The sequence below is a fragment of the Notothenia rossii genome, assembly GCF_949606895.1.
Source record: "Notothenia rossii genome assembly, chromosome: 7".
Taxonomy (NCBI): Eukaryota; Metazoa; Chordata; class Actinopteri; order Perciformes; family Nototheniidae; genus Notothenia; species Notothenia rossii.
Genome location: NC_136905.1, coordinates 4,299,475 through 4,321,496, shown reverse-complemented (window position 1 = coordinate 4,321,496; position 22,022 = coordinate 4,299,475). Strand labels below are relative to the sequence as shown.

The 22,022-nt window shown below is 38.8% G+C and overlaps 3 protein-coding genes across 4 annotated transcripts; all 3 read right to left on the bottom strand.

Annotated features, from left to right (window-relative positions):
- Positions 1-3,318: 3,318 nt before the first annotated feature.
- On the bottom strand, positions 3,319-7,621 carry LOC307012818 (uncharacterized protein). The gene is made up of 6 exons (XM_079640007.1): positions 7,500-7,621; positions 6,954-7,286; positions 6,676-6,849; positions 5,952-6,047; positions 5,812-5,855; positions 3,319-4,140 (listed from the first exon to the last, which is right to left on the bottom strand). The coding sequence occupies exons 1-6, from the start codon at positions 7,558-7,560 to the stop codon at positions 3,865-3,867; spliced, it is 984 nt and encodes a 327-aa protein (XP_079496133.1). The 5' UTR covers positions 7,561-7,621; the 3' UTR covers positions 3,319-3,864.
- A 946-nt stretch (positions 7,622-8,567) lies between these two features.
- Positions 8,568-11,602, bottom strand: LOC307012841 (uncharacterized protein). Of its 2 annotated transcripts, XM_079640037.1 has the most exons (6): positions 11,042-11,584; positions 10,779-10,937; positions 10,414-10,509; positions 10,147-10,187; positions 9,144-9,292; positions 8,568-8,833 (listed from the first exon to the last, which is right to left on the bottom strand). In XM_079640037.1, exons 1-5 carry the CDS (start codon positions 11,397-11,399, stop codon positions 9,164-9,166), a joined length of 783 nt encoding a protein of 260 aa, XP_079496163.1. In that variant the 5' UTR covers positions 11,400-11,584; the 3' UTR covers positions 8,568-8,833; positions 9,144-9,163. The 2 variants fall into 2 exon arrangements, with proteins under 2 accessions (XP_079496163.1, XP_079496164.1); XM_079640038.1 differs by having other exon boundaries at positions 8,568-9,292; positions 10,414-10,461; positions 11,042-11,602.
- A 3,216-nt stretch (positions 11,603-14,818) lies between these two features.
- LOC307012850 (C-type lectin domain family 10 member A-like) lies at positions 14,819-21,058 on the bottom strand. Its single transcript, XM_079640049.1, has 6 exons — positions 20,956-21,058; positions 20,620-20,691; positions 16,146-16,460; positions 15,884-16,047; positions 15,651-15,754; positions 14,819-15,574 (listed from the first exon to the last, which is right to left on the bottom strand). The coding sequence occupies exons 2-6, from the start codon at positions 20,636-20,638 to the stop codon at positions 15,442-15,444; spliced, it is 735 nt and encodes a 244-aa protein (XP_079496175.1). The 5' UTR covers positions 20,639-20,691; positions 20,956-21,058; the 3' UTR covers positions 14,819-15,441.
- Between the last annotated feature and the right edge of the window lie 964 nt (positions 21,059-22,022).

Here is a 22,022-nt window from a genome sequence, read left to right as displayed (position 1 = left end):
TTGTATCTAGCTTTGCAAGCATGCAAATTAATGTAATCTCCGTGTCAGCAACATGCTGAAGATGAGTGTATGTCCAATGACAAAGAAAGCCCCAATGTTCCTGCAAACCAGTTAAACAAGTTATTGCTTTACAGGAGTAGAAAAAGTATTAAAAACAATAAAATAATCAGAGCTTTGGGGAATGTTGATCCGTCAGACTTGGGTACAGCATTTGTGTTAAAAATATAAATGTGCAAATAGGAAACATACAGGTCAATATCACCTTGCAGCTGAACTGTCAATACCCCAAAACATATTCTGGTAACACTTTATATTAAGTTACACAAATTAACCATCAACTAGTTGTTAATTAACATGTATATTAGCAGTATATTGGCTCTTTATTAGTCATTATAAAACACGTATTAATGCCTTATTCTACATGACCATATTCTACAAGTAATAAGCCATTAGTTGAGAGTTTTTCCTCAATAACCCTCTAATTAGTGCTGATTTATTGCAAGTAAGGAAGTTGGTGTACATGAGTTTTGGTCTTAATATGCTCCGCTCAATATGGGCCTAATAAGGCAGCAGTACCACAAGAATAGTAATTATCCCATAATAACACTTAACAAATATGATCTATTCTGATGGAACAAGACATTATTCCTGTTATTGTCTCATTATACCACACTCTCAATGGATTCAAAGTAAATATATAACTCATCATGAACACATCTGTCCATCAGACAGAGGGCTGCTGTGCCTTTAAAATGACCGCTCAGAGGAGAGGAGTTCTCATTTCTCTAACCACCTGCTGCTTCCCCTCCTCTCTCCTCGGTTCCCCTCCTCGACTCCTCTGCTCGCATCTCCTGTGGGCGGGACTAAGACGCGAGGATAGGAGTCGAGGAGGGAAGTCAAGGAGGGGAAATTAGAAATCAGAAAGGTCTAATGACTGAATATTGAGGCCTGATCTCTTTCCATCTTATTTACATAAAAATGTTCGCACCATGAATAAGATTGTTTCTCCGGACTTGATTAAAGCGTACTGATGTTCTCAAGAAAAGACAAAACAACAATGTGTGGCAGCACAGAGTTTACAGAGTAAAACATGACATTGCTTATAGATAGAAATACAGATAGATAAAATGATCCGTCAGCTGGGCCAATAAACAAAGTCAGAATACTTGATGAAACAGACTCTGGAACATTGTATTGAGAACAAGTGATGCAGCGCCCTCTGTTGGCCGTTAGAAGCAATACAATCAAATAGCAGAGTCCTTGCACTAATCTGCAGTTTAAGCATTGCATCTCTAATACAAACAAGTTTAACCATCCAGACTGATAAAAACAACATAAATATTTCAAGGAAATAAAAAATTGCATTTATTTTGCAAGCCCTATAGAAATCCAAAAGTCAAACTAAAGCTATATTGATTTTTAAATAATCCACATTATATAAGAGTTAGCTTTTGTGTATTATTGTGTGTATTACATTTATGCAAAGTGTATGTCATTAATGATATTTTTTTTATTACACACACACACACACACACACACACACACACACACACACACACACACACACACACACACACACACACACACACACACACGTACACACGTACACACGTACACACACACACACACACACACACACACACACACACACACACACACACACACACACGTACACACGTACACACACACACACACGCCCTGGCGACCAGACATCTTCTTCATAAAACTAATAATATGGCTTAATAATCGGGCAGTTCGATGTGTCTAACCATAAGAAAGTATATTGTGCGCACGAGATACTTTTTTGATTTCCATGACCTTTAGGGGCTCTAAAGAGGTCTGATACTTAAACGTATCTGTTCGACCCGAGCAGCCTTTAGACACAACATTTAGCCTAGTAAGTTAGAAAAAAGCAATCTTACAATCGCTCAATAGGTAATGTTGATTAAAAACTAAGAGGAATACACAAGAATGTAGCTGTGATATCGTAATCAGTGAAATGCCAACAGTTCCAGTTACATACGATACAATACATATGATCCTGGGGACAATGCACAAAACTCAACTCTCAGAAAACAAACTTTTAAAATACATAATAACTTTATTTGGATGTACTGTATACGCTCCTTCACATATAGCTCTACAAAAGTTTTAAACCATTGCTGTTAGAAAAATATCACTCGTCACCGGCTTGGTCTTCAATATCAGGATACATTTATTATCCTTGCAAGAATGGAAGTAGTCATCACACACACACAGGGCTGCGTGGGACAAATAGTTCCCAGAGTAGAGTCCTTGATTGATGCTTATAATTTATAAGAGAGGGTGTTTCAGTCATCAAGATGGAAGAATACTCATTCAAAGCAGTATTCTGACATTAGTTCAGATTAGCTAAGGCCTGCGTAAGCAATAAAAATGACAGTCATAGCATAGGTCTATCTCTCTAGGGCAGGGGTGTCAAACTGAAGGCCTGGGGGCCAAATCCGGCCCGCCACTTCATTGTATGTGGCCCACAAGAGCTTGCAAAGAATATAATAAGTTTATTATAATGTTGTCCGCTTTACAGGAGAACGTTGCCCATAAACTACATTTCCCACAATGCATCTCATTTTGTGACGCAATGAAGAGACTAGCAATTATTTTCCCTAGACTTCTGCTTTCAGACGTAGTTCATTATGAAGTTATTACTCTATCCGATAATAATCCAATGCAGAGGAAATATTGTAAAATATTTATTATGTATATTTATATAGCCTTACATTTACCACCGGTCCTTTGAGTGCAACCATAATTCTAATGTGGCCCGCGATGAAATTGAGTTTGACACCCCTGCTCAAGGGGCTGTGTCATCATGCCAATATGAGGAACATAGCTATCATAACTTCAACACAGTGTCTCATAAGCGTCATCCATGTAGTCATACACCCGGCTACGTACACAGCTACATACGGCCTCTGTTACCATACTACTCTGATATTAGAAGAGAACATTCAGTGTTTTCCCAACAACGACTTTTAGTTTCAACACAAGGGTTGTTTACGCGATTATGCAATATCCTGCAAGTTAACAAAGAAAACACAAGTAGGTCACATATCACAAAGCTTCAGTTCTGCTTCAGAGACTCTACTAGTTTGCAAGAAAGCAACTTATGTAGAAGTCAAAGTTAAGAACAAGACACATATAACTTTACACTTATGTAAGAATACATTTATGAATATTATTATTATAATGAGAAACAAGTGGACTGACAGTGTCTCACATTTGTATCGTAATAGATTTGTATTAAAAAAGTGCAGTTTGAGTTGTTAAAGTGGAATATGTGTGTGTGTGGGTGTGTGTGTGTGTGTGTGTGTGTGTGTGTGCGTGTGTGTGCGTGTGTGTGTGTGTGTGTGTGCGTGTGTGTGTGTGTGTGTGTGTGTGTGTGTGTGTGTGCGTGTGTGTGCGTGTGTGTGCGTGTGCAACCAAAAGAAACTACGGCACATTTAAAAAAAGGAAGTAGACAGTTGGACAGAGTATCTATCACAGAGGCAGATTTCAGATTGTTCCCAGAGATAGACAACATGTCACTGATTCTTTGAACTCTGTTGTCTGGGTGCCTGTGACTAACATGATTCCAATTTCATTAAGTAATGGAGTCCGAAAAAGACAATCATACTTATTGTGTGTTTATACACGTTTCTTTTTAAGTAAGGCTGGATCATGTGTACAGATACTAACTTGTTCATTTACTCGTCTATCCTGCCTTATATATATATATATGTCCTATATTACATGATATGTCTTAATGTCTACTGTTTCATTCAAAACTAATCAAATGTTAAATCATAAAAGTTCCTTTTTATGCATTTACCACAGTGGCCTCCTTCAGGGGGCCTGGGGTAGTTGAACCAGGTTGTAGAAAGAGTCATTTTCAGCACTTTCAGATTGATTTCGCTGTGATTGCCCAGTGGGTTTAATTTGGTATTTGGGTAGTTGAGCAACAGAATACAGCACGTTGTCTCTGCTCTCTGCACACGCCCCCCTTGAATTCGTCTCACACCTCGCAGCTGCTGATCCCATATCTTGGAGGAAGGAATTATTAGCATAGAGGCTGTCCGGGTCAGTCGCTTCTTCATGTCTGATTTCATCATATTCAGCTTCCTTGAATTAGAAACAGGGAGAACAAAAGATTAAAACAGAGATCTGAAGTCAGTAACTCTGATTTTACCACATTCTTAACATTGTTCACAAAACAAATACCCAGTACAAGTCTGATCTCTTAAGGCAGGGGGGTCAAACTCAATTTCATCTTGGGCCACATTAGCATCATGGTTGCACTCAAAGGGCCAGTTTTATATATAAGACTATATAAAAATACATATATAAATATTTATATAAAATAATGTATTATATTACATTATTGCCTCTGCATTGGATTATTATCGGATAGGGTAATAACTTCATAATTAACTACGTCTGAAAGCAGAAGCCTAGGGCAAATAATTGCAAGTCTCTTCAGTGAGAATGTCACAAAATGATTTAAAACGTTTTTAAAAAAAGTGATATTTTGAGAAAAAAAGTAACATTTTCAAAATAAGTCAGATTCTGAAAAAAGGAACATTCGAGATGCATTGTGGGACATGTAGTTTATGGGCAACGTGCTTCTGTAAATCGTCATGTAACCAAATAATAAACATATTATATTCTTTGCATGCTCTTATGGGGCCACATAAAATGAAGTCACGGGCCGGATTTGGCCCCCGGGCCTTGCGTTTGACACCCCTGTCTTAAGGGGTAATTCCTGAAATCCAGAAACAATCAAGGAAAGCAAAGCAACACTAACTACACTTTGGCAATGAACCCCATTATTGTATAATGGCAATCTACAATATTGGCTACACACACATGTCAGAAATGACATATCGTTTCAAAGGATATTTTGTATTCAACATTTACATTTTACATTTAACACATGATAGTGCTGTGATGACCAAATCATAAACAGTGTTGCATGCTTAAAACAGAGCCAGTCAACTCATTCTTTCCACCTTACTTTGTATGTTTGAATGTTATACAGAATGCTGGTCAAGAAAATTCCATAAAATGATTTCCTCAGACTGCTGATTGTGTGTGACAGGAGAATCAGTGTAATCCTAACAACAGCCAATGATACGTAAAAAAGTGTTGTAATAATATTAGGAAGGAGATACAAATGTAACAATACATATTCAACATCTTCTATATCTTCATTTTATACTTTTCGTAAAGTCGTGCAATTTTTATTTAGGGCAGTTCTTTTGATAGATCTCCAGTCATTTAATTTTGGATCGACTTGCTTTAAGTCACATAATGATGCAGCCTGATTTCCTGTCTGACTTGTATGAAGTGGTTGCTAAAGTCAGCTGGGGTGAACAGATGTGGGCTTTAAGTGTCAGACCTCACAGTTTAAAACCGCTTGTCTGGTTTAAGCTCCTACACTTGCCTCAAAAGGTGCATAAAGAGAACCTCGCAGAACATATTCTGTCCACCAGCATCTTCTGTATTGCTACACTTTCCCTACATCAGGGAAAGAAAAGGGAAGTGTTGCTTTGTACCAAGGACCCTTGTCTTTTCATTAAAAGACCTGATGTGCTAGGTGTTCTTTTTGTTAGTAATGCTGAGCTCAGTAACAAAAAAGGTGTCCTAAATGGCATTAAAGTAAGAACTAGGAAATGAATGCCAAAGGGGAAACAGAACAGCCTGAGCCTCACACAGGGGAATGTATTTATAAGTACTTCAAGCAAGCTGTATCTGTGGGAAAGCAAAGTGAAACCACTGCCTTCCAACTCTCACCTCTCGTGCGTCTTCCTGTGGCATTACAGCTGTTGAATCAACTTCTGCAAACACAGAGGACAACATGTGTTAATATGTCTTGTGGAAGCTTTACTGGTGTATTCACATATACACAATGTGTGTTGGTTGGTGGGTCTTACTCTGTTGTTTCATCCTCTTCTTGCTCATAAACTTCAGTAACACCATCAGTATGGTTATTAAGAGAATGACACCTATGATCAAATATGGTATGCTCCCTGAACAAACAAAGAGAAAGAGGAAGATACATGAGAGAAGCTTGATCACACTTGGTCATACTGATCTTCACATTACATGTTACTTGTTAGAAGCTTTAATCCAATACTGTGGACAACCCTCACAGGAACAACAAACGGGTGAAGTGTCTTGCCCAGGGACACAACGACATGCTGACTGCAGTGGGGTTTGAACCTATGACCCCCTGACACCTACGCTGAACCCACTGCGCCACACGCCTCTACGTATATACATATAGACAATACATTCATTCTTAAATATTTAGGACATGCAAAAGAAATGTCAAAAGAACAGAATATGGATTCTCCCTAAGGTGGAATGCATGAGGTTCACTAACTGAACATAACATTGTTTTATTATCGAATCAAGATATTGGGTCGACCATTATATTATTCTTTCACATTTGGAAAGCAGAGGAAATTAATGGGACAAAAATGTATATTTTCATTCATCAAACAAGTGCTATTCTCATTATGTAATATTCACCACCTTGATGTACTGGACCGATTATTTGAAATACAAATTGCAATTTCAATTAACATTAAAATCTCCATATACAAGTAATAGGTATTTGTATTTGTGTAAGTTCAAAGAAGTGCATTTTGTTACCGGCTTCTTGTGTTGCTGGTGAAGTAGTTGTCGTAGTGGTCTTGTTCGATGCAGACACATCAGTGATATTATGTTTATTGTTTGAAGACAGAGTGGAGCTGTTTGACACGGCTGGTGACGGAGTTGTAAATGTGTCCACTGTTTCTGGAGTTTTCTTGGGACAGAAAGATGCAGCTGAAAATGATAGACACATGGTACATTCATTTAGCAACTATTTGAACCGTTATTACTTTTGATCAAGGATTGATTTGATTTTGAACTAAAGAGAATCAACTTACCATCTGTAACTTTAAGAACCACCTTTATCCATATATCACGACCAGTCCTCTCCACTCCACAGTAATATGTGTTAGCGTCAGACTTTTTCAGATTAGTGAAGGTCACAAATAAATCATTTCTTTTGTTATTTATCAGTATTCTGTTTCCTTGTGTAGTCTTTCCGGGTGCTGCTTTGATGATGATGTGTTTGTCTTCGGTGCATGGATTTCTACAAAAGTACTTATCATTAAATCTTACATCAAACATATTGTTCCAGTCTGAGCATTTGAACGTCACTCTTTCCCCAACACAGCCTCTTATGTCGAGAATCTTCATCTCCACAAAACTCAGAGCTACAAGTGGAAATAAAGGAAACATTATTAAACATTTTGTACTATTGGTATTTAAGTGTCAATGCTCAAATGAAGTCAAATGTGTAAATTGATTATCACAGTGATTTGTATCGACAACATGTAACTTTAAAAAAAAAAAAAAGAACTACTAAATTATTTATTTAGCAGATAAACAACTAATCAAACAGCAGAGAATAATAAAATGTAACTCACCAGAAAGAAGACAAGAGTAGGCAAAGATTGTTATCATGGTAAAAATGATGATGAAGAACATAAAGACACATCAAAAATCAGGTCAGTGCGACCAAAGTCCGTAGAGTATTTCAAAGCATTGCCCTTCCTGTAAACCTTAAAGCTCCACCCTTTCCTCTGAACACACACACACACACACACACACACACACACACACACACACACACACACACACACACACACACACACACACACACACACACACACACACACACACACACACACACACACACACACACACACACACACACACACACACACACACACACACACACACACACACACCCACAGTGTAAGACTGTGTTGGTGCATAGGGAAGTATAAGTTATAACACAGGAAGCTATTATTCATTTAGAATTTGAACAGATAGAACAGCAAGTGCAGAAAGTACTAAAGATTGGGGGTGGAGGGCGGGACTTGTCACTTCAAAACCACGGTGTGATCTAGACTCGGAAGCCTGTCAACATGTCCAGATGAACTCACACACGCTTCAGTGTCTAACACCATCTCTTTTTTATAAAGTTAAAAAATAAAAAAGGTTTTGAACGAATAAATAAGTGATTTAAAATGAATCTAACAACTTGAGAAAACAAATCCCATACCCCATGCCTAACTTTCACCAGAAACACGAAAATATATAATTTCTTAATTTCTAAAATGTACTTTGAGGGGGCCCCTCACTCTGGGCTGAGCCCCCTTAATGTGACAGGTTTGAAACACGTTTGACCAAATAGCATAGCTTTGCAATGCAAGTGCATAACATATAACCATAAAGGTGTGTTGCTTAAACAAATCTAAATCTATGAGCCATTGCTTGTATCCATCACAACTGACTTCAGATCAGCATTTTAGGAAGTCTCAAAAGGATGTTGCATTGGAAAATAGAAAAAGATCAATGTGTAAAAAAAAAAAAACAGCTTTGTGGAGTAATGTGATTATTACACATCTCACTCTGTGTGCACATACTGTATTTTATAGCAAACAACGATATACAAGAAAAAACTAATATAATTCAATCAGGAGAGACGGTTTTGATGTAAGAATACATATTTATTGCAATTTAAGATACACAAGTTAATGTAATGGAGTTTTGGCGATTAGGCCCCGTTGTGCAGGAGTATCATTTGGGAGGGGAGAGCCGATCCGATGAAACCCCCGGGGTCTAGAAATTGGTGGTGGTGAATGGATAGTTGGGTTCGGTCTGAAGGGGAGGGGCTTAGCTTGACCCTGGATTCAGAGGGACAGGAGGTGAAAAGGGGAGGAGGAGGGTTGCGTGGAGTCACCTGAAATGACAGCTGTCCTGTCAGAGGGGAGAGCAGATTTAAAAGGTTTGGCGGAGCGCTATGATAGGCTCTTGGGAATAAAGCGAAGTGATTGGTTAAGCTTGGGAGTGACGCCCCCGATCACTTATTGAGAGGAGAGAGAGTAGTTACGTAGGAATAGTGGATAGACGGTCTTCCTGGTTGAACTTACGCTGAGCTTCATTTCACAGACAATGCAAACTGAATTATTCTCATGACGTCAAGTCTCTTTGTAAAAATAACTCCAATTCAAAGATAGAAAGCTTCAGGACAGAGGTGAAATGTTTATTTGTATTTATCTCACATATAATAAAGATTCAATCATTATTTTCTGCTGCAGTGATCGTCTAAAGCTGTGTGGAGAGCAGACCCCTCTGTGAGAGAGCTGTACACTTGGTCTTCATCCATTGTCAACGGGTGGAGGGATTGGTAGACTTCATCAGGCCGTGCACTCTGTGGGAACATAACATGTATGACTTGTGTTGATAGATGTTAACCATGTTCAACAGAGGGAAAGAAAATGTGTTTCTTCCAGATATAAATGAAACTGGGAAACAGTGCATTGCTGCAACACATCTTCAGAGAGCTAACTCCAACTCGTATTTGCAAAAAGACTTTTAATAGAAGTAAGGTTAGTCGCTTCTAAGCAAAGTGGAACTGAGAAGTAACGTAACGACCCAAAGCATGATATGGTTATGATACATCATAAAGCTGATGCAACAACTAGCTCAAGTGTCAACGGGAACACGTGTTTTGTTTTTCCTCTCGGCAAATTCTAGGTATCATGAATACAAGTACTACAACATTATTTTAAAAAGTCAATGTTTCTGCTCAGACTTTAACATGTAACTATCCTTGTATTGTGGAACCATGTTTCTTTTAGCCAGAATACAAATATAATTTTTATCTGATCAACTATTGGATGGATTTCCATGACATTTGGTATAGAGATATACACTGAAAAACTATTATGTTGACTTTATTCAAATGTGTTATTTCAACAGATTTCACCAACTGTACGAGGTTAGTTGAAATCAATCATATTTGTTGTAGTATTTGCAGTGTTAGCACAAATATGTATCGATGTCTCCTGTTGTAGCCAAGTAAGCAAATTCATTCAAACAAAATAGAATATTTTTTATTTACGTTATTATTTGGGATTTTTTTGTGTGACTTGATCCAGAGATTAAGAAGTTCTTAACAGGATACAAACAAAAAAACAGCTGAGGAAGTATTTAAGCATGTGTTGAAGATCCAACAGAAACAGCCATGAACATATTTAAAGATTCAAAATGGCAAGAACTCACGTTGTATATGTCCTCGTGTGGGGAGCTGACATCAAGGCCTCCTGGGAAAAATGCATTTGTTTATAAACCTGACCAAAATAAGGATCATTTGATGTTAAGCAATTCTGTTTTTACAGAACAGTGGCTTTCCTGGATAGGTGCTTACACTTACTGCAGTGCATCCTATGTTGTTATATTTCATGTATATTGTCCGCTATGTAGAGGTCAAAATATTGTTGTTCTTATACTATGAACCAGCATTGAAGACAGTCGGTGTGTGTGTCTTACTCTGTCCTCTCTTCATCAGCTTCCTGGTTAGCAGCAGCACGGCCATCACTAAGGCGAATGTAAAAATAAGACCAGCAATCAAATATGCTACACTTCCTGCCAAAGAGAGGAAAGGAGGGATTAAGAGATTGATCAAATGCAGTTCACTCCTCACAATCACTATGGTCCGTGTAATGAATAATACTATGACATCACATTGAACTGATGAGGCATTGAGACTTAAGGGCAAGCACCACGTTAGAAAAGAGAGACTTTAAATGGATGGTTTCTGAACAGCTTGAGCATCATTCAACAATAGCATGGAAAATATTATGAATACACTCAGCATTACAATGTTATCAAATGTACACAGGTGCACTTCTTACCGGCTGCTTGTGTTGCTGGTGCAGAAGGTGTCGGAGTATTCAGGGTCGTGTTCGATGCAGACACATCAGTGATATTATCTGAGCTGTTTGACACTGCTGGTGACGGAGTTGTAAATGTGTCCACTGTTTCTGGAGTTTTGTTGGGACCGTAAGACTCAGCTGAAAATGATAGACACATAGTACATTCATTTAGCAACTATTTGAACAGTTATTACTTTTGATCAAGGATTGATTTGATTTTAAACTAAAGAGAATCAACTTACCATCTGTAACTTTAAGAACCACCTTTATCCATGGATCAGGACCATCCCTCTCCACTCCACAGTAATATGTGTTAGCGTCAGACATGTTCAGATTAGTGAAGGTCACAAATAAATCATTTCCTTTGTTATTTATCAGTATTCTGTTTCTTTGTGTAGTCTCTCCGGGTGCTGCTTTGATGATGATGTGTTTGTCTTCGGTGCATGGATTTCTACAAAAGTACTTATCATTAAATATTACATGAAACACAGTGTTCCAGTCTGAGCATTTGAACGTCACTCTTTCCCCAACACAGCCTCTTTTGTGGAGAATCTTCATCTCCACAAAACTCAGAGCTACAAGTGGAAATAAAGGAAACATTATTAAACATTTTGTATTATTGGTATTTAAGTGTCAATGCTCAAATGAAGTCAAATGTGTACATTATTTATCACATTGATTGAATTAACTATTTGTATCGACAACATTTAACTTTTTTAAAGAGAACTACTCAATCATGTATTTAGCAAATAAACAAAAAATCACACAGCAGCGAATAATACAAAAATAAACTCACCAGAGAGAAGACAAGAGTACATGTAGATTTGTATCATAGTGAAAATAATGATGACGAAAGGCACGTTAATAAGCAGGTGAGTGCGACCACGGTCCGTAGAGTATTTCTGTGTTGGTGTATAAGGAAGTATAAAACAGGACACTATTATTCATTTAGAATTTGAACAGATAGAACAGCAAGTGCAGAAAGTGCTAAAGATTGGGGGTGGAGGGCGGGACTTGTCACTTCAAAACCACGGTGTGATCTAGACTCTGAAGCCTGTCAACATGTCCAGATGAACTCACACACGCTTCAGTGTCTAACACCATCTCTTTTTTATAAAGTTCAAAAAGAAAAAAGGTTTTGAACGAATAAATAAGTGATTTAAAATGAATCTAACAACTTGAGAAAACAAATCCCATACCCCATGCCTAACTTTAACCAGAAACACGAAAATATATAATTTCTTAATTTCTAAAATGCACTTTGAGGGGGCCCCTCACTCTGGGCTGAGCCCCCTTAATGTGACAGGTTTGAAACACGTTTGACCAAATAACATAGCTTTGCAATGCAAGTGCATAACATATAACCATAAAGGTGTGTTGCTTAAACAAATCTAAATGTGTGAGCCATTGCTTGTGTCCATCACAACTGACTTCAGAGCAGCATTTTAGGAAGTCTCAAAATGATGTTGTATTGTGTAAAAAAAAGATCACAGCTCTGTGGAGTAATGTGATTGATACACATCTTACTCTGCGTGAACATACCATCTGCTGTATTTTATAGGATAAGCAAACAATGATATACAAGAAAAAACGAATATAATTCAATCAGGAGAGACGGTTTTGATGTAAGAATACATATTTATTGCACAAATGACAGTAATGGTGATTTTGGCGATTAGGCCCCCGTTGTGCAGGAAGAATCATTCGGGAGGGGAGAACCGATCCGATGAAACCCCTTGGGGTCTAGAAATTGGTGGTAGTGAATGGATAGTTGGGGTCGGTCTGAAGGGGAGGGGCTTAGCTTGACCCTGGTGGTGGTGAATGGATAGTTGGGGTCGGTCTGAAGGGGAGGGGCTTAGCTTGACCCTGGTTGTGTGAATGGATAGTTGGGGTCGGTCTGAAGGGGAGGGGCTTAGCTTGACCCTGGATTCAGAGGGACAGGAGGTGAAAAGGGGAGGAGGAGGGTTGCGTGGAGTCACCTGAAATGACAGCTGTCAGAGGGGAGAGGAGAGCAGATTTAAAAGGTTTGGCGGAGCGCTATGATAGGCTCTTGGGAATAGAGCAAAGTGATTGGTTAAGCTTGGGAGTGACGCCCCCGATCACTTATTGAGAGGAGAGAGAGTAGTTACGTAGGAATAGTGGATAGACGGTCTTCCTGGTTGAATTTACGCTGAGCTTCATTTAACAGACAATGCAAACTGAATTATTCTCATGACGTCAAGTCTCTTTGTAAAAGTAACTCCAATTCAAAGATAGAAAGCTTCAGGACAGAGGTGAAATTTTTATTTGTATTTATCTCACATATAATAAAGATTCAATCATTATTTTCTGCTGCAGTGATCGTCTAAAGCTGTGTGGAGAGCAGACCCCTCTGTGAGAGAGCTGTACACTTGGTCTTCATCCATTGTCAACGGGTGGAGGGATTGGTAGACTCCATCAGGCCGTGCACTCTGTGGGAACATAACATGTATGACTTGTGTTGATAGATGTTAACCATGTTCAACAGAGGGAAAGAAAATGTGTTTCTTCCAGATATAAATGAAACTGGGAAACAGTGCATTGCTGCAACACATCTTCAGAGAGCTAACTCCAACTCGTATTTGCAAAAAGACTTTAAATAGAAGTAAGGTTAGTCGCTTCTAAGCAAAGTGGAACTGAGAATTAACGTAACGACCCAAAGCATGATATGGTTATGATACTTTATAAAGCAGATGCAACAACATGATACAAATATCATGAATACAAATATGACATGATGTCAAAAAGCCAATGTTTCTGCTCAGACATGATGATGTTAGAATATGTTGTCGTGTGAAACCAACCATCTTCTTAACCAGAATAAAATGTTTGGTTGTACTGATTAACTATTGGATGGGTTTCCATGACATTCCGTGTAGAGATAGATAAATAATTGTATGATTTTTACAGAAATAAATAATAAGCTTGAAAGAGCAGCGACTACTTCACAGTCACTTATTTAAGGAATGAATTACCCTTTTTCTGACTAAAGACAGAGCCGGATGGTGTCAGTGGGTTTAAGTGTGGTTAAGTTGTCAAACTGCGAAGTTGGTGTGCGAGTGCTGAAGACTTCCTTATATGTTGACCTAGTTCAAGCATTTATATCCTTAACAGAAAGATAATACTATTTCCAAATAGATAATAAAATAATTTTAATATAATGAGCTTGTCATCAATGGGACTACGAGTTAAATGTGCAACTGTGTTTTAGAAAAATAAATATCTTGTGAAAAAGTAAACTGGAAAAAGATCAGCAACTGGATTTCTTTTCTTCCTTTCTTTTTTCCTTTCTTTACTGTGGTAGTGTATCCAAAAAACTGAAAATATTCTGAATGTGTTTGTCGGCCTTGCTTGTCGCAGTCCTGCATGGTCTAATGTTCGATTGACCTTGTTTGATGTTAGGAAGTGAGCAATGATGCAACTTGTAGAAAAAAGAATATTATCTCACAAACAAATGTATTCCAGGAATAATGCTGGTTACAGGACGGGAGTGCTGATTTTGTTTGATTATACAGAGAGAGATTTATTGAAATCAGAGAAATTCAATCTTGTAGAAACAAGGCATTGTAGGCTCTACTGTAGATGACGATATAACAAAGTATGAGTCAGCCCCTTAGCTGTGATATAATGAGCATATACCACGGCCTGTCGTGAGCTATTGCTTAAATATATTTATATAAATATATATATGGATGTGTATACATTTGCATCTGCCTGTTATTGTCTCATTAGACCGCTCAGAGGAGAGGATTTCTCATTCCTCTAACTGCCTGCTGCTTCCCCTCCTCTCTCCTCGGTTCCCCTCCTCGACTCCTCCGCTTGCATTTCCTGTAGGCGGGACTAAGACGCGAGGATAATTAGAAATGAGAAAGGTCTAAAAACTGAATATTGAGGCCTGATCCGCTTCTATCTTATTTACAAAAAAATGGTCGCACCATGAATAAGATTGTTTCTCCAGACTTGATTAAAGCGTACTGATGTTCTCAAGAAAAAGACAGCACATTTATTCACCAGTGACAACAGAGTAAAACATGACATTGCTTATAGATAGAAATACAGATAGATAAAATGATCCGTCAGCTGGGCAAATAAACAAAGTCAGAATACTTGAGGAAACGGACTCTGGAACATTGTATTGAGAACAAGTGATGCAGCGCCCTCTGTTGGCCGTTAGAAGCAATACAATCAAATAGCAGAGTCCTTGCACTAATCTGCAGAGTTTAAGCGTTGCATCTCTAATACAAACAAGTTTAACCATCCAGACTGATAAAAACAACATAAATATGTCAAGGAAATAAAAATTGCATTTATTTTGCAAGCCCTATAGAAATCCAAAAGTCAAACTAAAGCTATATTGATTTTTAAATCATTCACATTATATATGAGTTAACTTGTCCGTCTTATTGTGTGTATTGAGTTTATGCAAAGTTTATGTAATTAATGTTATCTCTTTCCTTTTTTGTTTGACAAGGTAACATCTCTTTAAATGTTTGGAATTTGTATTTATTTGTATTTTTGTATTTAAGTACGATAATCCATAGTTTTACATTTATAGGCCTGTAAATGTATTTCATTTTCTTCAATCAAAGAGTTACCAGTAACCTTCTTAGTATGACTGCAGTGTTTACACAGAGAGCGTTAAAGCCTTCTGCTGGCAGATCCATTGTTGTGGTTTATCACAGCTCACTGAGGACCATATGTCTCTGCCCTTGTAAAACACTGCACAGTGACCTTCAACAGGAGCTGGTATCCAGGAGCTGAGGAGAGAACATGATGTTTAGAGAAAGGCTGATAGATGTTATTATTCAAAGTGTTTAGTAATGAAACTCTTACCTATTAGTCAGATCACTTCCATCTACCCACTTCCATTTCTTATTTACAACTCTCAGACCAATCCAGTATCCATTGAATCCAACGCTGTACACATTGATTGCTTCCTGGAAAACAGAGAGAGAGTTGTCAGATATTTAAACATTAAACTGTAATAAACACATGATGACCTAAAGACCCAAAGTGTGTTCAAACCTACACAAAACACAATTACTTTCTTATTGCATTGGGTTTACCTTTTCAGCAGAATTATGTGCAACAGTCAAATCTGAATTCTTTCCTTTGCAGTCATCTCGAGCTTCTTCCCAGGTTATCCAACCAGGATAAGGAAGGTAATTGCTCGCATAGCAGCTGGGCTCAGTGAGATCCCAGCCCTTCTGACAAGGTTGACACTTATCATCTGAAATAACAGAGACCAAACAATCAACAACATAACTGCAGTATGAAAATATTGTAATTATGACCTACCTTTACCTAATATATAGGATCTGAACATACCGGTATTTCCTAAGCAGTAGGAAGCGATGCTCCACTGAGCTCGACTGATGTTGAGCTCATTCCGGTTTGTCTCCATGTTTTGTATTTGCTGTTTCAAGTTGTTCTTCTGGGTCTCCAGCTCCTGGTTTCGTGTTTTCAGCTCCTGGACTTCTGCAGACAGGTTTGTGTTGTTGCATTCTAAGACAGTATAGGCTTGTGTCAGGTTGTCCCACTGGACCGTGAGATTCTCCCGTGTCTCCAGCTCCTGGATTCTTGAAGTCAGGTTCAGGATTTCTGCAGTCTGCTTGGCGTTGTCTTCAGAAAGTTCAGAGGTAACTACAGAGACAGACAGAGGAAGGTGTTGGGCTGTAAGGCTTGTGATTAATGATTATAATAGACATTAAAGAACACGTTCATTTGTTTTATCGTTCGTAAAACATAGCCAGACGCACATATAAACATGTGAACTGAGCAGCATTGATGGTCTAAGATTGTTAAATCAAGTGTTTATCTTCTAAAGTAAAAAAAAAACCTCTTCTGAAATACATCTTTGCACAGGGCCAGTATTAACAGGATGCAGGATTACACCTAACAAAAACTGTTTCTATGTACATGTGGTCGTCTGACAGACCTGTCCTTTGAAAAAGTGAACAATAGGAACATGTCAGCCACAGCCGGCTAACTTCACTAGAGCAGCAACAAGTTAGCAACGAGCTAACTGCATTTGGAGAGGTAACCGGCGGTAACTGGTCTCCTCTGTATTGTAGACATCTTACAACAGCTCTGACGATTCAAACCACTGCCTTTTGTAAAATATGGAGAACACAAGAAGAAACCCACACACACACACACACACACACACACACACACACACACACACACACACACACACACACACACACACACACACACACACACACTCTCACTTCATAATCGTCCAGGAGCGACGTTTGGCTTCATAAAGGGACGCAAATAGCTTTCAACTGATTGCAATGTATTCCCATCTGCGGCGGGATTTGACGCTCATGGAAGCACGGCATTCATTTGTGTCGGCTGCTCTTAAAGGCAATGTGAGCTTCCATTCCCATTGGATAACGGAGAATTGTACACCCGGAAGTAAGTATTCCCCTTACTGTCAATTGATTTTACAGTGATATCTGCACTACTCATCGACTAAAAAACACCAGATTATCCTTGTTAATTACACAACATTGATTGGTTTAAATTGTGTGCAATGCTTTTGTATTCTTCCCCTTCGATTCGGAGAAACAAATATTTTTTCGGAGTAAAGGATGGCAGAAGGCACTACACTACCCAGAATCCCCAGCTATCGTTTAGGACTACACCTTGTGCTCTGTTTAACAAACCCAGTTTTTTTTCACCATTCATTCCAATGGCTGGCTTCTATGTCACGTGATCTTCAAATTTCCCCTTGCAGAAAAAACAAAAACATGGCCGAACTTCGTTTTATTCTAGGTGGAAAATGCCTATTTTAAAGTTCGTTTGGCCATTAAAAGGCTTTTTGATGTCATTTGATGGGAGAAATATGACTTGTTATTTCAGATTATGTGTGCAGTGGATGTACATGATCTTTAGTTTGCTAGTTATTACGAAGATTACTTCAGGAAATTGCTTCCATAGAACGTTTTCATTGTTACCAAGGTGGTTGCTAGGGACGCTGCTATCGATATTCTTTCTGTTATGTTGTGTAACTGTTTAATGGTGTTATCTGTATTGCTACCCCCTTCCCCGTCAATGTATTGGTCCACAGCACAAACGTATTAGTTTGACAAAATCCGCATCTAAAGATACGTTATTTTCCCCTCTACAATTCCAGTCTCACATCTCACATCCCATCGTCATAAACAAATAGACCGAAAACATTTAAAAAAAATAATAATAATACTTTATTCCGAGTGTGCTTGCTTTTCTCTTTGAAAGTCACCACATAACGGCATTGTAATACATGGTTCGGCTGCATTACATATTACATATCTGCCGTAGTTCTCTATTTATAGAGCCCTGATGAGAAGACTTCTAGACAAACATGAGGAACTGCAGCCAACACTGAAAACGTGACGTGGATCATAAATATATCAGCAATTAAACAACATCTTACATTTCTTTTCACACAATACGTCTCTTCGCAATATCAACACTAATTTGGCTGACTTTTATATTTGATCCAATTGGTAGATAGGCTGTATTTACACCACAAAGGTGCACAGCTGATAGAAAAGGACACCTGGTGGTTAAAGCATGTTATTGAATTTCATTATTTTTATTATTAGATATTAATAGGATCCCTATAAAGTATTCATTACTCGTTATTCTCTACTAATAGTAAATTAAAGACTGTATATAATGACTATTTTGCACATCCCTTTCAAGATTTCAAGATTTTCTAAGGTTTATTGACATATCATATTCAGAAACGGTGTAGTTATGCAATGACTGAAAAACTTGGGTCGCAGGTTCCTCAATAGTGCATTACAAGACATCTATCAATATTTGTGCATACCTCCAGCAATGTTAACTATGTAGAAGCACTTATTTTAACTGATATCATACATATGTATTATACTCTTATAGGATGTAGATATTTCATCTTCGGCCTTGTCAGGTATTGAACAATCAATAAATAAAGAACACAGAATTATTAAATATAAAACACAGAATTTGTGTGATTATACTAAATGATTTACAAATAAACACCACTGCATATTTACAACTGTTACACATGCTGATGTAACGCAAATGTTTCCAACTTGGGATCAATAAAGTATATCTTATCTTAAGATGATCGATGGCTACTGCCAGATTTACCTCTGAACCTTGACAAGTGCATGTTTCAGGCTTATCAATTAACAACAGGAGGGGTCACAGACATAAGACCAGCTGTTAAATAAAGCTCTTCTGACCTTAGCTGGCATGTGGGTATATATATTAATGCTGCCCATTATGGGCACAAGCAATTTTCACCCATTTATTAATTATATGTTTTAAATTTGAGTGTTTCCTATCCCTTAAACCTCCAGGGATGCACACAGTATACTGGCAACTTCTTATTATTTGAAATACGAAAACGTCTTTTAAAACTACAACTCCCAGTAGAGACGTGCCATATATAGAGAACATGTTTCGAAACACAATATCGATAGCAGCGTCCCTAGCAACAAGTAACAAGTAGTTACTAATAATAAAACACATTAAGAAAAAGGCATTTTAAACAGTGATTAAAAAGAAACACAATCTACCTGCATTGCATTACTCTAAACGTGTAATAACGTGCTTTAACCAGTAGGTGGTTTGGGTTAAAAAGCTGTCAAGTTTACAGTGTTAACAAAATAAAATATACTGCTGTTTCTGGTTTAGTTTACGACGGATATATTTAGTTATTGTTTTGATATTTGTAACACAAAAGTGATGGAAAAAACCCACAGCAACACAGAAAAGATGGTCTGAACATGACCCAGCGGTCTAGTATTTAATAAAAAACAATAAAATCAAAACAAAATATTACTTCTAACTTTATTGTGAAATTCAAACTGAACGGTAAAAGAATAGTTTCCGGTCTATTCTGAGCACGATCTCTGTAGATAAATAAAAATAAAGAACTACGACAGATGTGTAATATATTTAATGCAGTCGAACCATTTATTACAATGCATTCATGTGATGACTTTCAAAGAGTAAAGCAAGCACTGCTGAATAAAGTATGATTTTATCTTTTACAAAAAAAAAATGTTCATATGGAATGCAGTTGGAGGTCAACCAATCACAGAGCTTGAGAACTAATCACGGGGTTTGACAAACAGAGCACATGGTGTAATCCTAAACGATAGCTGGGGATTCTGGGTAGTGTAGTGTCTTCTGCCATCCTTTACTCCGAAAAAATATTTGATTCTCCGAATCGAAGGGGAAAAATACAAAAGCATTGCACACAATTTAAACCAATCAATGTTGTGTAATTAACAAGGATAATCTGGTGTTTTTTAGTCGATGAGTAGTGCAGATATCACTGTAAAATCAATCGACAGTAAGGGGAATACTTACTTCCGGGTGTACAATTCTCCGTTATCCAATGGGAATGGACGCTCACATTACCTTTAAGGGCAGCCGACACAAACGAATGCCGTGCTACCATGAGCGTCAAATCCCGCCGCAGATGGGAATACATTGCAATCAGTTGAAAGCTATTTGCGTCCCTTTATGAAGCTGAAGGAGCCTAGGAGCGTCACAACTGCACGCCACGGGACCCTGACCAAACGTCGCTCCTGGACGATTATGGAGTGAGAGTGTGTTGCACACACGCACGCACGCACGCACGCACGCACACACACACACACACACACACACACACACACACACACACACACACACACACACACACACACACACACACACACACACACACACACACACACACACACACACACACCAGCCTGTTTCAAACTGTTGAACTAAAAAAAAAAGTTCAACAGAAAATACTCACAGTAGATATGAAGAACCATGATGACTAACAGTATGAGCCAACACACTGCTATTGGAAGAACAAACCTCAAGCCTGAAAAATAAGCATTCTGTTAAAAACCTTAACAAAGCTTTCGAAAGGTTTCAAACGTTTTAAATTCATATACACAGATACAGTTTAGTCTAAAAACTGTGGTCGCAGGTTGGTTCAAACATTTAATATAAACATTGTGGTGACACGTTATCAGACATAATTCACCGTTGGGATTCTTGTGTTGCAACTCGGACCCATAAGTGAGGGTACCGGGGTTGTTGTCATTCATGCTAGCTTGTCATACAGAGCAGCACATGTACTTACCTCTTGTTAATTAATGGATAATAAAGTGTGGAAATCCATTCTGAATACACCGCCTCTGACTCCCGTTCATCGGATCTACACTGGTGACAGGGGCGGGCTGGGGGGGAAAAGTGGCCCGGGGATTAATTGACAGACAGGCCCACTTAAGGTGCGGCATGTATCGGCCGGCCGGCGACGAAAGTATGTTACTTAACAAAAAACCCTATGCATTTAATGTTATTTTGGACAATTATTCATAGAGTAATCACATTACCTGAGCCCTTGAGTTGCAGAGAGCAAAATAGTTACATCATATATTTAGTGATGTTAATGTTAACAGATCATTGATGCAATAACATTTTGACCTAATTTGCCTGACTTGACGCATGGAATAAAACATGGGCGTAGGAAGCATCCTCAATATGGGTGAGAGAATTTAACAGGGGGTGTGGGCAGGTGGTGGACCTCACCTCCTCTAGGGGGGTCCGGGGGCAAGCTCCCCCGGGATGATTTGTTTTTAAATGTTGAAGTTAAATGCATCAATCTGGTGCACTTTGAGAGCAAAGTTAGGGATTAAATCTATGGCAGTCAGTGGAGGCTTGGACTGGGAGCCGTAGGGTCGCCGGTTCAGGTCCCCGACCAGACCTACATTTGGAGTGTGGACTTCTACTTGGAGAAGTCCCAGTTCACCTCCTGCCCTGCCATGGTGCCCTTGAGCAAGGCACCGGACATCCCCCTTCCCCCTCACTCCCATTGCTCCCCGGGCGCTCTACAATAGCTACCCACCTTCTCCGCGCTCACCACCAAGTATGGGGTGGAGCACCACGTCACCACCGAAGGTCCACCAGTCTACGCCAGGGCCCGGCGGTTGAACCCTTCTAAGCTCGCAGTAGCGAGGGCGGAGTTTTCAACCATGGAACGCCTGGGTATCGTCTGCCGGTCTGACAGTGCTTGGGCCTCGCCTCTACACGTTGTTCCCAAGCCGAACGGCGGTTGGCGCCCGTGCGGGGATTACCGCCGCCTCAACGACGCCACAACACCCGACCGCTACCCAGTGCCGCACATTCAAGACTTTTCAGCACATCTGG

Excerpts from the sequence above, each read along its gene's own strand:
- LOC307012841 (XM_079640037.1), bottom strand. The coding sequence starts at position 11,399 with ATGTTTCCTTTATTTCCACTTGTAGCTCTGAGTTTTGTGGAGATGAAG. Across the intron at positions 10,938-11,041 it reads GGTTCTTAAAGTTACAGATG|CTGAGTCTTACGGTCCCAAC; the intron begins GTAAGTTGATTC and ends TATCATTTTCAG. Across the intron at positions 10,510-10,778 it reads ACCAGCAACACAAGCAGCCG|GAAGTGTAGCATATTTGATT; the intron begins GTAAGAAGTGCA and ends TCTCTTTGGCAG.
- LOC307012850 (XM_079640049.1), bottom strand. Across the intron at positions 16,048-16,145 it reads CTACTGCTTAGGAAATACCG|ATGATAAGTGTCAACCTTGT; the intron begins GTATGTTCAGAT and ends CTGTTATTTCAG. Across the intron at positions 15,575-15,650 it reads GGAAGTGATCTGACTAATAG|CTCCTGGATACCAGCTCCTG; the intron begins GTAAGAGTTTCA and ends TTCTCTCCTCAG.
- LOC307012818 (XM_079640007.1), bottom strand. The coding sequence starts at position 7,560 with ATGTTCTTCATCATCATTTTTACCATGATAACAATCTTTGCCTACTCT. Across the intron at positions 6,850-6,953 it reads GGTTCTTAAAGTTACAGATG|CTGCATCTTTCTGTCCCAAG; the intron begins GTAAGTTGATTC and ends TATCATTTTCAG. Across the intron at positions 5,856-5,951 it reads GAAGAGGATGAAACAACAGA|AAGTTGATTCAACAGCTGTA; the intron begins GTAAGACCCACC and ends CTGTGTTTGCAG.